General features: G+C 37.9%; 1 protein-coding gene across 5 annotated transcripts in view; it reads right to left on the bottom strand.

Moving 5' to 3' along the window:
• Positions 1–2471: 2471 nt before the first annotated feature.
• Positions 2472–16007, bottom strand: part of TTC6 (tetratricopeptide repeat domain 6) — a 163567-nt gene continuing 150031 nt past the window's right edge. The window contains exons 28-34 of one of the 5 annotated variants that reach the window (XM_072962962.1): positions 12637–12847; positions 11372–11524; positions 10397–10567; positions 5183–5408; positions 4579–4709; positions 4266–4370; positions 3945–4028 (exon numbers count right to left, since the gene is read on the bottom strand). In XM_072962962.1, the coding sequence (XP_072819063.1) occupies positions 4305–4370; positions 4579–4709; positions 5183–5408; positions 10397–10567; positions 11372–11524; positions 12637–12847 (958 nt within the window). In that variant the 3' untranslated portion in view covers positions 3945–4028; positions 4266–4304. The other 4 variants (XM_072962965.1, XM_072962961.1, XM_072962964.1 and 1 more) reach the window with 4 other exon arrangements.

The raw sequence follows: 16007 nt of genomic DNA, 5'->3' as shown, positions 1-16007 counted from the left end.
ATGCTTTCAGAGAAGGAAGAGCTCTAAAGTAAAGCAAAATCAACCACATGAGTGCCTGCAGACTAATATCGTCTCCTTTTGCAAATAAGTCAAAATTGTAGTGTTGGGAAGACAAAAGACTTCAACTGACTCACAGGTTTGCACAGCAAATTTTATATTTTCCTTAGAAATGTAAGTGACTATGGTCATATCCTATTTATTTCAGAAAAAGAGTTTTTCAAGACTAATTTTTTCCAAAGGAATGGTGATGGTGCAAACATGGTCCTGAGGTGCTCTGTGAGTAGGACCTGCCTGAAGCAGCTGGGCCTGTAAGGGGGCCTGCCAGCCAGCCCTAGCTGCAAGCCCACTGCAGGCGCCCAGGGGAAAAAGGCACTGTGTATCATTTATAGAAAATGTTGCCTGAAAGAAACTAACTCAAGGGGTGAGGGACTTTTAAAAATATTTTTCTTATTATAAAACCACGACACGCTTAATGATTTAAAAATGTCAGTCAGAAAATGCAAAAATGTCAAAAGTAAAAAATCAAACTGAGCTTCTGTTAAACCGCCCACATACCCTCTACCAACAAACCCTACACCAGCAATCCCATTTGCCACAGGCACTCACTGCTAAAGGCTGGTGTATAAAAATCATTTCAGCCTTTTTATGAAATATAATAGGTATACTCTGTATATACAGAATTTTATAATTAAGTGGAATTATACTGTAAATATTGTTCTACATATGGAAAATCAAATTATCACTGGGAGATTTCTGAGATAGCACAGAATCAGAAAAAGAAAAAAAAAAAAGAAGTAGCTGAATTGCCTTAATGGCTTAGTGGATTAAAACTATGACCAATGGTATGATCCATTACTTTACGGAGACTAACTAATAAGAAATCAAAAGATCAGAATGTTCCTATCCACTCTTCCGAGCACCAGTTGGCAGAACGAGCCAGGAACACGCATATAAATGTTGGCTCTCTGGCCATTCCTTCCCCTCATTTTAGGTTCAATATACACCATACTCCCTTGACTCCTACAAAATTTCTTTTTCAAAAAGTAGTAATTAAAAATTTGTTATAGTCTCTTATTCACTCTACTTGATTGGGTTACAGCTTGATTATGTCATAGCATCGTCCAATTATAAAAATCACAATGAGTAGCTTGAGGTGTTAATACATCATGATTGTCAGATATTTCACCCTCATCACCTTGACAGAGTTGTTTTTCAACTGCCTATTGTTGTTTTGACAGCAGATTGAGCTCATTCATTACATCTTGATCTTTCCTAATTCATTCTCTAAGGTTAGTCATCCTATAGTTTTAAGGGTGCCGTGTGTGTGTCTGTGTGTGTGTGTGTGTGTGTGTGTGTGTATGTGTGTAAGTTAGGCATTGTGAAAGCTACATGGATGCTAAGAACCTCCCTACTCACAAGAAACGTTAAATAGGAACAGCACTGAGGATGCATGCTCTCACTGCTTTGACCTTTGAAGATTCTGGGCTTGCCTGGAATCTCTCAGGATGCTCACTTTAGCATAGAAATGAATAGTAAAACATGTATCTGTAGGGTGTTGGGTCACAAGGTCCTGTATTATGCATGTCCAGACCTGCATTTTATTTATCTAAATTCATCAAATATTTATGAAGCACCTTCTGTGTACCAGGAACTGTGGTAAGCCCTGGCGATACAGTGGTGAACAAGACAGACCTAATCCATGCCCTTGCAGAATTCCTGGTCTAGTGGGAAAGACAACCATCAGACAAGGATATATAGGTGAAGGGTGTTCCAAAAGAGTAGGTAGCAGTGCTGTGGAAGCGTAGAGCACCAAGATCTAAGCCGCCCTCCTGGGAAGGGTAAGGACTCTCTTCCTGAAAATACGTCAGCCAGGCAAAGATAGGTGAGGAGAAAAAGAGAGGTTGAACATTGGGATTTCCTAGAGGTTGGTCATAAAGTGCCTGTTATTTTTGGAAATCAATGATTCTAAGGCATTAATTAACCTCATTATACTAGGGGTTCTCTAAACTGATTATCTAACCTTTCTGTATTTTATAGTTTTCTTCTGTAAAATGGGAATAATAAGACCTCATTTATAATGGTGAAAGGAAAATGTCCTTAAGTCACAGCTGAGTCTCTGGTCCTTAGTAGGTTTTTAACAAATGATAGTTACCTAATTCTTCTCTTTCTTACTGCCTGTATACTGACCCTTCTACTGTCATTCCCAGCTGGCCTGTACTATTAAAGATAAAATGTAAAATATTGCCCATTGACTGTATTTCAGATTCAAAGCTCAAGATAATCTTACTACTCTCACGCATTTATCTAAGGCTAGGTTGGATACATAGACATGTAAACACAGGCATGAATACATACACATATATGCCAGTACAGAGGAAGGGAGAAAGACTGGAAATCTTTTTCTACACTTATAATCATCAGGCAGACAGAGGGCTCTAGTGTCATTATGACAAGAATTGTTTCACACACTATGAGTTTATCTTGTTTTATTTCTCGCTAGGTGGAAAGGAGCAGGAGGAGCAGAGGCTTTTAAACGAGAACAGAGGTTGACTCAGCTTCACCATTCACTAGCCTAGTGACCCTGATCATGTAACTTGATCCTTCTGAGCCTCGTTTCCTCATCTAATGATACCTACTACCTTACTAGGCACAGGTAACAAGCAGAGACAATGAGTGGGAGGCACAGGACACCACACCTTGCCTGCTCTGGCTTGGCCTATGTGTGGACGGAGAGGTAGGCCTCAGGGGAGAACGGTAGATTCATGCAATAGGACGGATCAGCACAGACAGAAGCTGTGGGTATCCAAGGGATATGCACCTTGGGACATGTAGCTTTTTGGCACATTAGATACTATGCTCCGTTATGCTATCATGGCCTTTGGTTTGTATCACTCCTGCCTCATAAGTATTTGTGTGTAATCAGGAAAAAAATACTAAATTACTGACTGTCTTAGCCTGGGTTGCCCCAGAAAGCAGAGCCAGAGGCAAATGTTTCTGTGCAATGACTCTATTAACAAGTGCAAACCCAAAAAAGGAGGAACAGTAATAAAAGGGAGCAAAGTAGGGAAGCCAAAAGCACCAGCACAAGACAATGTCTTGAGTTGTCCGCCAGTAACTGCAAACTGATTGCTTAATTTCCTGGGATGGTCCTCCAGGAGGCTGTATAAACTGAGTGTCTCAGGACCCTCCACCAAGAGGTGGAAGAGAAAAGAGCCTACCTACTAGTTCCATCGTCAAAAGTTCATCTGAATGGGACGTGGGTTCCCTGCACATCCATGGGGCATGTGGGTGGTGCTGGGAGAATCCCACAGCACGTGACACCTCTGCTTTACCAGAGATGCCCCCAGGTCATGGGGGAGAGATGTGTGGCAGGTGACAAGGTGAGGGGCGGTCTGTGGGTGCATGAGGCTAGCCTGAATCTCATCTGTGGCCGGGTTAGGACTAAAAGGCCCAAAAACCAGTGAGAACAAGAGGATCTGAAGAGGCTTATTAAAGGTGTCTGATTCACCAGATGAAATAACTCAGTCCTCATGTGGACCCGAGTACCATGCCAAGAAAATTATCCTGAAAGGATGTGAAGCATCCCCAGAGTGGCTTACAAATTACAATTAACTTTGTGTTGTGAAAACCTAGTACACCAAACTGAAAACAAAGGAAGCTGAGTAGATAGAGGATTTTCCCCCCCCCCGTAATGCCTGACCTCAGTGAAAACTGGTCTCTGAGGAGCTGGAGATGTACTGGAAAAATGAAACAAAGAAGGAAAATAAATGGAGTGAAGCAAATCTGAATGAGTTCAAAGTCAGGAAACCTTGTTACTACCAGAGATAAATGAAAGGGGTTCTCTGGTTCACTCAAAAAATAGTCTATTAAGAATTTTTAGCTGTTTTAATTTATTTTTACTTGTCAAATTCTATGAAGCACTAGTTAGAAGGGTATGCGGATATTTTCTATATATTTATCAAATTTGCTTTAAGAAGGCAGAGGGATCTCAAGGAAAGCAGATGCTCAAAATCCTTATAGGTGCTGTCCTGCAACATGAAAAAGAGAAATGTGTTGATATGTTGGAAAAATATGATTAGCAGGAAGAATACGGACCTGTAATAAACATTGTTTAAAGGAGAAGAGAGGAAATGTGCTTGATTTCAATTTCTTTACAGTCATCAGCTATTTGTTATTTAAATCTGGGTACTGTTAGCTTACATTTAGGTATTGATGAAAGGGTCACTTTTTCTACAATCATGCAGTATTATTTTTAAATGAATTACCTGACTTTAAAGAAAATATTCTAAGTGTTAATATTTCCCTTAAGAAATATTCCCATTTAAATTCTGCACCCTATGAAGCAATTCAGTTATTCCGTTGTTCCAAATCTGCAGAAAATGATCCAAAAGTTCTATAATTAATACATAACAAAAAGATGTTAAAAGGCATTAAAAAGTTACATAAGCCTAAACATAATGAATACAACAACGATGAAGATAATGCAAATTGGTTTTTTTTAGAGCAACAAATACGTTTCAATTTCTGGTAGAACAGCTGTATAAATTGTTACAGAATCCACAGTCTATATCATCATACCACTGAGGTATTTTCCTGAAGATCGAGTGCTTGGTTATAATCAGCCATAGCTTCCTCAATCAGACCTATTTTACCACGAACTTCTGCTCTAAAATTATATACTAGAGCATCATTAGGTTTCAAAGACAGAGCTGTAAATGAAAAAAAAAAATTCAAGACATTTTTATACGAGCACTCAAAAAGAATCTCTTTTTAAAATAAAATTTTAATAATATAAGAATATTACCTATTTGAAAATATTTTTCTTCATATATACCTAATTTAGTTAAATTTAAAATATTGAATCTTTCTAAGAAAATTAACTTGGGGAAACACAGTACAATGTCTTTTTTTGGAAGGCTGGCAATGTTTACGTATAGTTTTCCTAATAATTTTCTATATCTTATTTTTCTATATCTATATCTAATCTATATTAGTTTACTAATACTGTAAGTTATTACATAAAGGAACTTATATTGATTACATTAGAGATATGATATTTAAAATCATTAATTTTAATGTAAGTTTATCTAGGCAAAAAGACCTTACAATTTTCTTCTTTTGTCATCTGAAAACAAGTATCAACCACTGTGATCTAACTCAAAAAAATTACAAAAAAATATACCTTTACTTAAGTCTTCTTCAGCTAGTTCATATTGCTTTAAACAGCAGTAGAAATACGCTCTGTTAAAATATACTGCAGCCCAAAATGGACAGCTTTCAACTACACATGCAAAATCTTCTTTTGCTTCTTCATATTTTTTTAATATTGTATTTGCAATAGCTCGATTCATGGTAGCACATTCATTTTCTGGATCAAACTTTAAAGCCTTTGAGAAGTAGTCACTAGCCTATAAAATGTGAAGATAATGATGATTTCAATATATTTTAATTGGCAGCTATACAGCAATCTGAAGCACTTTTACTCTTAATATAAAACTAAGGCCAGCAGCATACCAGGGAGATAGTAAAAGAATTTCATCCCAGATACAGGTGATAAAGAGGTGCCATGTTTGTAGAGGATGTAAAAGATAATCATAAAATCAACCAATAGTTGGATCTACTTTTTGTTATCACCATGTGTCAGCAGTTCTAGACAATGTCAGTAATAAAATACTCCTCTCTGCTAAGGTGGAGTGTTCCATAACCCAGCCCCAACTCCTGGCCCAACAAACACAAAAATCCCACTTCCCTGTACAGCACTAGAGAAAGGTAAAATATAGGTTAGAAAAGAAGTTTGCAACAAGAAAATAAAATATAAGTTAGAAAATTAATATTTTTCATATAAAAGCAGAGAATTTAAGGCTAAAGAGAGAAGCAAATTTTGACAGTAAGGTCCTAACCATACCAGAAGGGATTAAAAACTCAGTCATATTATGAATAGCTATAATGAAGGAAGACAGAAGATAAAAATCAGCTTGTCAAGAAGATCAAAGACTCTAGATGATTCACAACTCCCCATCAAGCGGGAAGGGACCCTGCAAAGTGTGGTCCATGAACTGGTGTTAGGGTCTTGATTAACAGTAAGTTGGAAAATTTGTAGAAACTGGACCTTCACCACAAATAGCCTGAGATGCTGATTAGACATCCTACCACTCAAGCTGGAAATCTCATCTCTGACTCTATGATGAATGAAAATTTGGCTCCCACTTTAAAACTTACCCTAAAGGGAAGGTCATTTTTAACATTACAGCTTGCGGTCTCTAATTCTTTACCATTCAATTTTTCCCCCAAACACCACAGACTGGCTTCTATCTACCTCCCCCTATTCTGTGAGGTCTGCTTTTGCCAAAGTTGAAGGCATCCTCCAGCCCCGTAGACATTTTCTAGACCTTTCCTTCCATGGCATTTCTGTGGCATGAACAGTCTTGGTCTCTCCTTCGTTCTTAAAACACTCTCTGTCTTTGAGATAGGGTGTCTCCCAGGTTTTTCTCCTACCTCACTGATCATTTTCAATCAGTCTTCTTTACTGAACTATTTTTGTCTGCATTTTCCAGGGATTTGTCCTCAGTTCACTTAACTTCCATTGTGGGTGAAATGAAACACTGATAGCACGGTGGCCAGGGGCTCAGACGCTGGAGACAGATTTCTAGGTTCAAATTTGGGCTCTACCATTTATTATCTCTATGAGATATTGCTCACTTGAGTGAGTAACTAAAGCTCTCTTTGCCTCAATTTTTCTCATCTGTAAAATGGAGGCAACAAATAGAACTTGACTTTCAGTGTTGCTATGAGGATTAAGTTAGCTAATAAGTAAATTACTGAGAACAATTTGCAGAATACAGTAAGGACTTAGTCAGTTATTATTGACATAGCATTTTTTTTTTTTGCCAGTGTCTACTAATGGAGAGAGATCACAGCCCTCGGGCAATACTCCATGAATTTTGCTGCCTGTGACTTTTGAGAGGCTATTAGATCAAGATTGGGTAACCCATCTCATCCCAGGATGGGAGTTCTATGCTGTAGTTAAGTGCAGTTTAAGGATCTTTTGAGATGGCAGCAGAATAGACATCCCTCTGCAAAGAGCTTAAAGAGAATTCACTCCTGAACAGGAGGCTGGACTCAAAGTCATTATAAATGAGGCAAGGGAATGACTCGAAGCAGGGCCAAGACTTCCCTCAAAAAGTAATTTTAAATTTCATCTTAATTCATCAATAAATGACCAGTAAAGGCTACACAATTCTACATCACCAAAGCATGACTTCAGTCACGTAGAAGCAAAGGCCTCCCTCAGCTAAAATGACTGAACCTAGTAAAACACAACAGTATGCCTAACTTGGAACAATGTAACTTTCTATTACAGCTTTGAAAATGTATTACCTAGAAAATGAAAGCCCGTAGATGTAACGGGGTTACTTGAAGAATAGGAGCATTAACTATGAAGTAATCAGAGGCCAAGGGCACCTACCACAATGGATGGCCTTGATTCAGCAACTAGTCTAGTGCCTTCATATGTGTGATTACCGAGAAAGCAGATCCAGCTACTCTAAATCACCTGCACTTCATGATGTGTGAAGCTCATCCAAATGTGCTTTAAGATCATTAAGTCACTAACCAACCATAAAAGAAGCCAGAACACATACATGTTTTAACCCTCTAGGGATTATTTGACCTGTGGAGGGGCCCTTCCCCCTGGTCCTAAATCTTTCCGTATAGTCAGAAACAAAGAGGCCAGGGGAGGGTGCACAGGAACTAGGAGAATTTTCTCCACGGAGAGGCCTGCAGCATATCAAAATAGCTGAAATACTGCTGTCAAAGTCTGCCTGTCTCTGAAGGGAGTGCAAAGCCCAGGTATCCAGTATATCAAGACAGAGGATGGAATACATTTTAGATCAAATATTTGCCCAGCTATGTCCCCAGTTTGGGGAAAATGGAGCCATACTACACTTTAGATCTAACCTAAATAGTTTGATATGTGATGCTCATAGAGTTATTAGGACAACAAAGTTTAAAACATGAAGGTTCCCTCTCATATGGACCTTGAACATTTTTGGAAACAGAAAATTGCTCTGGGCATTGTGTCTGTCTTCATCGCATTAGCTAATTCTCCAATGCAGAGAAACATTGCTAAGACGCAGCCAGAGAGTGATCTGAGCCTGAGTGGTTTAAGGCAATCGACCTTGGCCTGTCAGCCTGGGAAAACACTAGCCTCCCAGCTGTCCACTGAGGTCTGAGCTACAACAGCCTCACTCACGCCTTACAGAATTAGACCTCGGATAACTCTCTGTTCCAGCATCCAGCCAGCAGCCGGCACTGAGGTCAAGCAGCCTCATCACTGGGGTCAGCAAGCTAACTGATCTAATGCAGGAAAGAATAAGAGCTACACCAAGGCAATGGCAGTAGAAACAGAATGGAAAGGACAGATGTGAGAAAAAACTAAGAACCAAAACAGACAAGATGACATGACTGATTAGATGAAGAAGTTGGGGAAGAGAGAGTTATGGCTGGTGCTGACGCTTCCACTCAGGTGACTGTGGAAGACGACGTCCTGAATTGAGACGGGGTTTATACGAAGAAGAGCTGGTTTGGGGTAGGACACAGAGATTATTTCAGTTTGGGCTCTAATGCACTTGTAAAGTATACTGTTTTAGCAACTGGCGATACATATGGGCTAGGAGCTCAGAAGAAAGGCGCAGGCTGACATGGAGTAGAAGCTGTGGGTGTAGGCAGGCTTTCTGAGGGAGGAAGTGAAGGGAGGAGAGGAAGGAGAGTGATCCCTCATGCTGTTGAGTTTATAATCTAATTGGAGTGAGAAGATAAGAGATTGACACATGGAAACAACAGAGCCATACTGAATCTGTATGGGAAGAATTATACACAAAGCAGTGTAGGGTCAAGGTCTCACTTTAAATTTGACCACAAACCTCAAATGAGGACATCCAGTTGTCTGGTAATCCAACTGCACCCCCCTTGCAGGTTCTCCCTACCACTTGCTACAACAATTATTTCACATTTTCTCTTTTCTCCTCAGAACTCCCAGCCATGCTGTCCCCCTTTTTATCGGTCCACCTTCACTCTTAACTAGTAACCGGCACTCCTATTCCACGGAGAAAATATAATCAGTAAACAGAAATGTGCCTACTATCAAAATCCAGCTGCGCCCCGACTCTGCCCTCCCCCTCTCTCCAGCACCGGCAATTTCTCCCTTTCTACCTGATCCTTTCATTAACATCGGGACATGAGTCACTTTCCCTCATATTTAAAAAAATTAAGAATAAGAACTTCTTACTCCACTTTGGCTATCATCCCCATTTTACTACTTCTCTTCACAGAAGAATTTCTTGAACTAGTTCCACTGTCTCTAATTCTTCACCTCACATTTTCTCCACAACTCTTCCATTCCAGGCTCTGCTTCCACTGCTACTCCGACAACGTTCCTGCCAGAGTCATTGCTGACTCTCTCCATCCTCCTCTTCCTCGACGTCTCAGCAGCACTTGACACAGGACACGTTCCCTTCTTAAAGCACTTTATCCTTCAGGTGATACCATGCTCTCCTGCTTCTCTTCCCACCATCCTGGCTGGATCCTCCCTTCTCACTCTACACATCTCCTCTCTGCTTCACTTCTGAACACTGGTGTTGCCCCTGGGCTTGCTCCTTAAACCCGTTCTTTCCTATAGAATCTACTCAAGTAACCTCTTATAGTTCCACACATATGTTAACACCGATATAATAACACATATATGAGACTAAATTAGATGTTGATCACTACTCCTTAGTCAAAAGGGAAATAAAATTTCAAGTGCAACACTTGGGGAAAACAAAAATTAAAACATTAAAGACCTAAACACATAGGAATACTGCTGAATACAGTACTTGGAGAAAAGGCATAACCTTAAAAACTTATCACAATGTAAAGGAAAGCATGACAGTAAATGAATTACGCTTCTGACTGAAAAAGACAAAGAACAAAATAAAATTGAAGACAAAGAACAAAAGAGTGAATATAGATTAGAAAACACAAAAATTAAAGTTGAACTTGAATCATGTAAATGCATTCAGTTCCAATAAAATAAATTCAAAATATAAAAAATATCATCTAATAACCCAACACTTCCATTTCAGACATTATAAATTGAGGTCCAAAAACACTAAGTTGTCAAAACCAGAACTAACACACATATCTATCTCCTCACTCCCAGTGAAGTGCTCATGTGACTGAAACCCACAGAGGTGTAAACACTTAATAAATAATTGATCGACATTCTTATGAAAGAGAACTTTTTTGAAAAGAACTAACGAATGATTAGCCTGAGATGTAAAGCCTGAATTTTGAAACTATATATAACAAAGAAAGCATTCAGCATCAAAAAGAAAATGTCAGGAAAAACTCACATTACCTGGGAAAACTGCCTGTGGTGAAAATAGATATTTCCTGCATTAAAGTAAGCCAGTGAGTATGTGGGGTTTAGAGAAATTGCTGCTTGATAGTCTCTCATTGCGTTCTGTTGTTGACCCATAAACTCATGAATCACACCCCGATTTGTTAAGAATTCTGCTGTAGTATTGATCTGCAATATAACAGTATGAGTATTTAGCATCTGGGAATAGCACTTATCTCCAATTTCATGTGTGAAAAAATGAAGGTTATGAAATCTACTTGTGGGAAACTAGTAATTTTATAGTGCAGGTGAAATTCCATTAGAGCAAACATTTTGAGAAAGGACTTGGTATGAAGTTGGTTCAGTGTCAACATTTTGTTGATTTGGTTGCAATAAAACAAATAATCTTAGTGTTTGACTCAGCTCCTTTGCAAAGAATAGATGCAAGGAAAAAAGCTTGTGTGTTTAGCTTTGTTAAGCTGGAAAAGAAATTAAATAGTTAACATGTTTATCTTTCCTGTGTAGTAGCAATTATCTTTCAGTTCTTTCCACTTCCCCATCTCAAAAATTACATCTACCCAATCTATAAAAAATGAATTGAAAGTCTAGAAGAAAAAGGAAGATTTTTTTATCACTGCATAGAAAACCTGAGATTTTCACTTGCCGTTTCACTGCAGAAGAAGCTGGGGATTTACACTGTTCTTTCTTTAGTTCCTTCGAACCTGCAACGTTATTTCATTTTTTGCATTCACTTTTTATTACAAAATAATATTGATGTCCCATGAAACTATACATTTGCATTTAGTGAGAGGAATCAAACACTTACTAGGAATTTGTTTTTTGAATTTTAAATACATTTAGGTTATTAAAAAAACAAAACAAATATTGTTTTCTCTATAAGTCACTTTGAAAAAGCAACAGAAAACTTCTTAATCCTATTCATTGATGATGTTAATTTATGCTAATTATAATGTAATCTAGGTGGGTTTTTACCTTTATGGCAGCGTTTATATCCTGAATTGCGGCAAAATTATCACCCATCTGGAGACAGACTACAGCTCTTCCTTCATAGGCTAGGCAGCTCTTTGGATCAATGTCTATGGCAATGGTAAAGTGGTTCCAAGCTTTCTGGAATTTTTCTTGGGCCTAAAATAATTTTCCATTTACACAAAGTAGGAAATTGTCCATAACATGACAAATGTTTATGAGTCTAACTTAAATCAAATAAAGCCTTTAATAAGGGTATATTTATATTGTGCTAAATCTAAACTACTTTAAACATGGATGCAGGCTGTACTGCAGGGGCATTCAATTGACTGATTACCTCTGAGTATTTATGCTGAAATTTTAATTAATTGAATCTAATTGTCAGAGTCATCTCATATCAATCTTGGACAACACAAAGTCACAACCACCATGGGAAACACCCAATGCTTCTGACAATCACCACAAAATTTACATTGAGCTCTGCACACACAGGCAGGAATCATTTACTTGCTTGGCATTGAATCTCCAGTTATACATAATATACAATAAAGTAAACGTGTTGAATAAGTAAACGGATAAGCTAATGGTGTAAAACCTATCTGACAAACTGTACCAGCAACTGGAATTTTAGGATCACTATACACATTCCATGGAAAATGCATGCAAATCTACCAAGCAGCTGTACCAACCTTATCACCAACTGGAAAAAAAGAAAAAAGGTCAGGAGAGGGACACCGTTAATAGGATGATGTCAGAGTATTTCCTAGAGAATTCAGAAGTCCCTATACAGAGGTTTGTCTGACCCAGGCATGGCTGGAGTCCACTTCAAAACTTTCATGCATTGTTTATCCTCTTTAGCTTTTCACTAATTCAACAGGACAAAATCTATGGAGCCCAGGTATAAGCTAGTGAGACAAAACTGAGCTAGGCTCTTTTTGTGAAATTCATCAGGCAAATTTTAAAAGTTATCTGTAAGTGTGGTAGGTTTAATGGGGTGAGGTAGAAAGGGGTGCAGGCTTAAGGAAACACAAGTTCAGAAGACTGGCATCTCATTAGCACACCAGGTCCCAGGGTATGCTGCCCAGGCAGATTCCCTGTAACTCGTTAAACCCCTGCTTCCCACTGCTCCGCTGGATACTAACAAGGGAAAGGTGAAGTGCTCACAGCCAAAGAAATAACATGTATTCCCATCACCAGTAAAGGGCCAAATATATTCTTTTTCTTGTCCAACAGGTGTTTTCATGGTCCAAACTATTGTTATATAATATTACCTGCAAATTATAGCTTAAATAAATTCTGGCTTTTGTACACACTGGATTAAAATGCAATGCTTTCACAAAGTCCTTCTGTGCTTGTCTGGTGGCCTCCTCGTGTCCGTATTCCATGTAAGAATTTCCCCGTCCAATGTAAGCATCCAGAAAACACGGATCAATTTTAAGAGCCCAGGTGAAGAAATTGACAGCTTCTTCAAACTCTTTATTTCTGAAAATAAACGAAAATATTGATGTTTTCTGGTGAATTATCTAAGTGCTTTCCTGTATATTAACTTTTTAATAAAGAAATGCTTTGTCTCTTAAAAAGGCTTTAATTTTTATTGTCTGTCATAGGAACTAAGTATGTAAGTCCACGTGACTGATGCGAGTCTGACAGGTTCTTTGAAGACATTGGTAAAGGAAATGGGCGACAGGGCCATTTTTATAGCAGAGTATGCTGAGATTATAATCTAGAGTTCTTTTTCAGAATTATGTAAATCTGAATGGCATTCTTGAACATGTTTTTAACAGCTATCAGTGGCCTATATGGAAAAACATGTGCTATTACTGATAAAATACACTATTTACATCTGTTTAAAATAAATTTACTGTTATATATTTAATATGTCCTCTATAATGAAAGGAACTAAATTTTCCCCACTTGGGAGTCCTTACTTCAGATATTCTACAAAGGTAGCCCATTTCACTTTAGATACTAAGAGAGGAAGGGAGAAAAAGAAGTAAAGTGTATTTTATTTATTAACTTGTGACTAATTGTTAATTAATGTTAATTAATATGTGACTAAATGACAACTCTGTCTCTCTAGCTTCCCTAATTAGTCTCTTGTGGTGAGGTGGCAGCTGTTGAAGGAATAAAATATTTGCTCATGGGTATATAAAATCACTTTTCCATTTAAAATGCATATCTAATAATTATATGTAATCTCAATTAATATGGAGAGTCTAGAATTTTTTTAAGAATAGAATGAAGGTGCTAACTTTGAGTAACTGCTTACTTACCGGGTACTGTGCTAAGTCCTTTACATATGCAATTTTACTTAATCCTGCCAACAATTCTGTAAGCTTGTTATAATTTTCCATATTTTATAGAGTAAAAGAATATCAAAGCTCAGAAAAGTTTGCACAAAGTAAATAACAGTAAATAGCATGCTAAGGTTGCACAGAGCAAATATCTGGAATTCAAACTTAGGTGAGCAGACTCCAAAATCCATACTTTCCCACACAGTCATCTCTACCCACATTCTTCACCTTTATCATACTTGTAGTTGGTGCATGAGAGCCAGGGAGCTGATATCCCAACAGTGCAGTCAGAAGAAAGGCTTAGAGTTCAAACCTAAGCTGAACATACAAATTACCACCAATTTTTCAAGGTTGTTAGGAGGATCAAATGACAGCATGTGAAAACCCTTGGCACAGAAACCCTCACCCAATAAAGACTATTATCTTCCTTCCATTCTTTTCATTATTTCTCAAAAAGGTTTCAAAATTTAACAAGATGCATCACTAAACTTTGCTAGCTTTCCAGGTAAAAATACATGGAACCCAGGGTAACTGCTCTAGAAACTACCATCTCCTAGATATTACTCAGCAATATCTCTCAAAATACTGCTTCCCAAACTTCAGCCCCTCCTGCACACAGCTGCCCTACGTTCCACCTACACTATCATTTACTGAATATCTTTAAGTCAAATCACATTTTTACATACTAAATCTATTTTTTAAAAAAACTTAATTTTGATACCACAAATACAAAATCAATTATCTCATGCCATAAATAGAAGGCAACCAAAAAATAAAGAAATACTAGAGTTGGATACCATAGTCTACAGAAAGCTAAACCTGAGACCTGCACTGTCTATTACAAAGTGTTGGAAAGATGTTAGAGGCTAACTCTTAGCTGAGACCTTCTCCTTGATGTATTCAGAGGGTCTGAGAAAGAATTCAGCTGGAAACCAAGAAAGCAATTCAACTTCTCATAATGTGATTCAATTTTTTAATGAAAATTAATGAAAAAAATTAAGTGAAGCACCAGGAAACTTGGCTTCCAATGAAGGTTAACATCCATGTATATGAGCCAATGGGTGTCTTCTGAGCTCACTCTGTGGATTCTCACTAAGCGAACAGGTTCAGTTCCCTCGGGTAGTTTACAGTGAGATCGTGCTCCTGTTTCCTGGTAACTGGCACTATTTAAGAAGTAAAAGCTCACTGAATATAAGTTCTCAATGCTTGTGGTTGCTTTCTCACTATATTACAGAAATAATTCTAGCATAGATAATAAATGCTTTATCAAGAATAATTACACAGAAGTAATTTTGTACAAGCTGCATTTAGTTGATAGGTTCTGTTATGCTCAGTATTTCTACCTAAGGGTAATGAACTATTTACTTATGATGCGTACCTATGGTGACCATGTAAACTGAAATTTCCAAGGTAACCCCAGTTCTCCCATATTTTTCCCATAAATCACTGAAACGTTTCTGACATCCAAATTGCATTGTACACATTGCTCCCTACTTACCCAGAGGGAGATTTAAAATCCTATGCCAATATATGGTTTATAAAACATAATCTCACTCTTTATATAGACTAACCAATTTAAAAAGAAAAAGAAATGAGGCAATAAATTGAAGCTATTTTTCTAGGCTTATCTAGTTATCAGCACTAATGTTTAATGAACATCTAGTCTGTTCAGACTAAATAAATAATCATTAAACCTTTAAGCTGGAAAGGGACCTTGAATGGCACCTAGCAAGCTCTTCAAAGCTGATGATAACTAAAAATCAAGTCCACAGGAGATGACAGAGCCAAACCGGAGACTCCTCAGCCCCCAGCACCATTAGGGAAAAAAAAAAAAAACAACTCAAATGCCACTATAGAAACAGCAACTTCATTTTTCTGAAGATGTGCGTATCACACAGTATCCTGTAGATCGAAGTTCTTGTTAAATAACCTGCAGTTAGACGATGGAGAAACGTGGCTGAGTATCTCTGTTATATCAGGATACATGTTCACTGGCACATAAATTGGTAAACATCAATCATCACAAACATAAAAGTATATTAAATTAACTTTTATAAAATAAAAAGTGTTTGTATAAATCTAAAAGAATGTGATTGCTGACAGAAGGTGCATGACTCTCACTACCATGTCGGTTTAACTAAGGATCGTGTGCTGAGCTCTCAGGCTACAGGCCACAGACACCGAGGCCCACCGCATTGTCCAAATTAATCACATACGCGACCAGATGTGCCCTACTGCTGTACAAATAAATCATAAATACCTCCCAAAACTAAAGAATGTGGCTTGCAGAGCCAAAGGTCCAAAAATACTTTATGCAAAGATAAGAATAATAAAATAAATGTGCTCAA

Source organism: Vicugna pacos, chromosome 6 (genome assembly GCF_048564905.1).
Source record: "Vicugna pacos chromosome 6, VicPac4, whole genome shotgun sequence".
Classification (NCBI taxonomy): domain Eukaryota; kingdom Metazoa; phylum Chordata; class Mammalia; order Artiodactyla; family Camelidae; genus Vicugna; species Vicugna pacos.
Note: the sequence above shows the minus strand (reverse complement) of the source record. Positions and strands in the feature narration are given on the sequence as shown.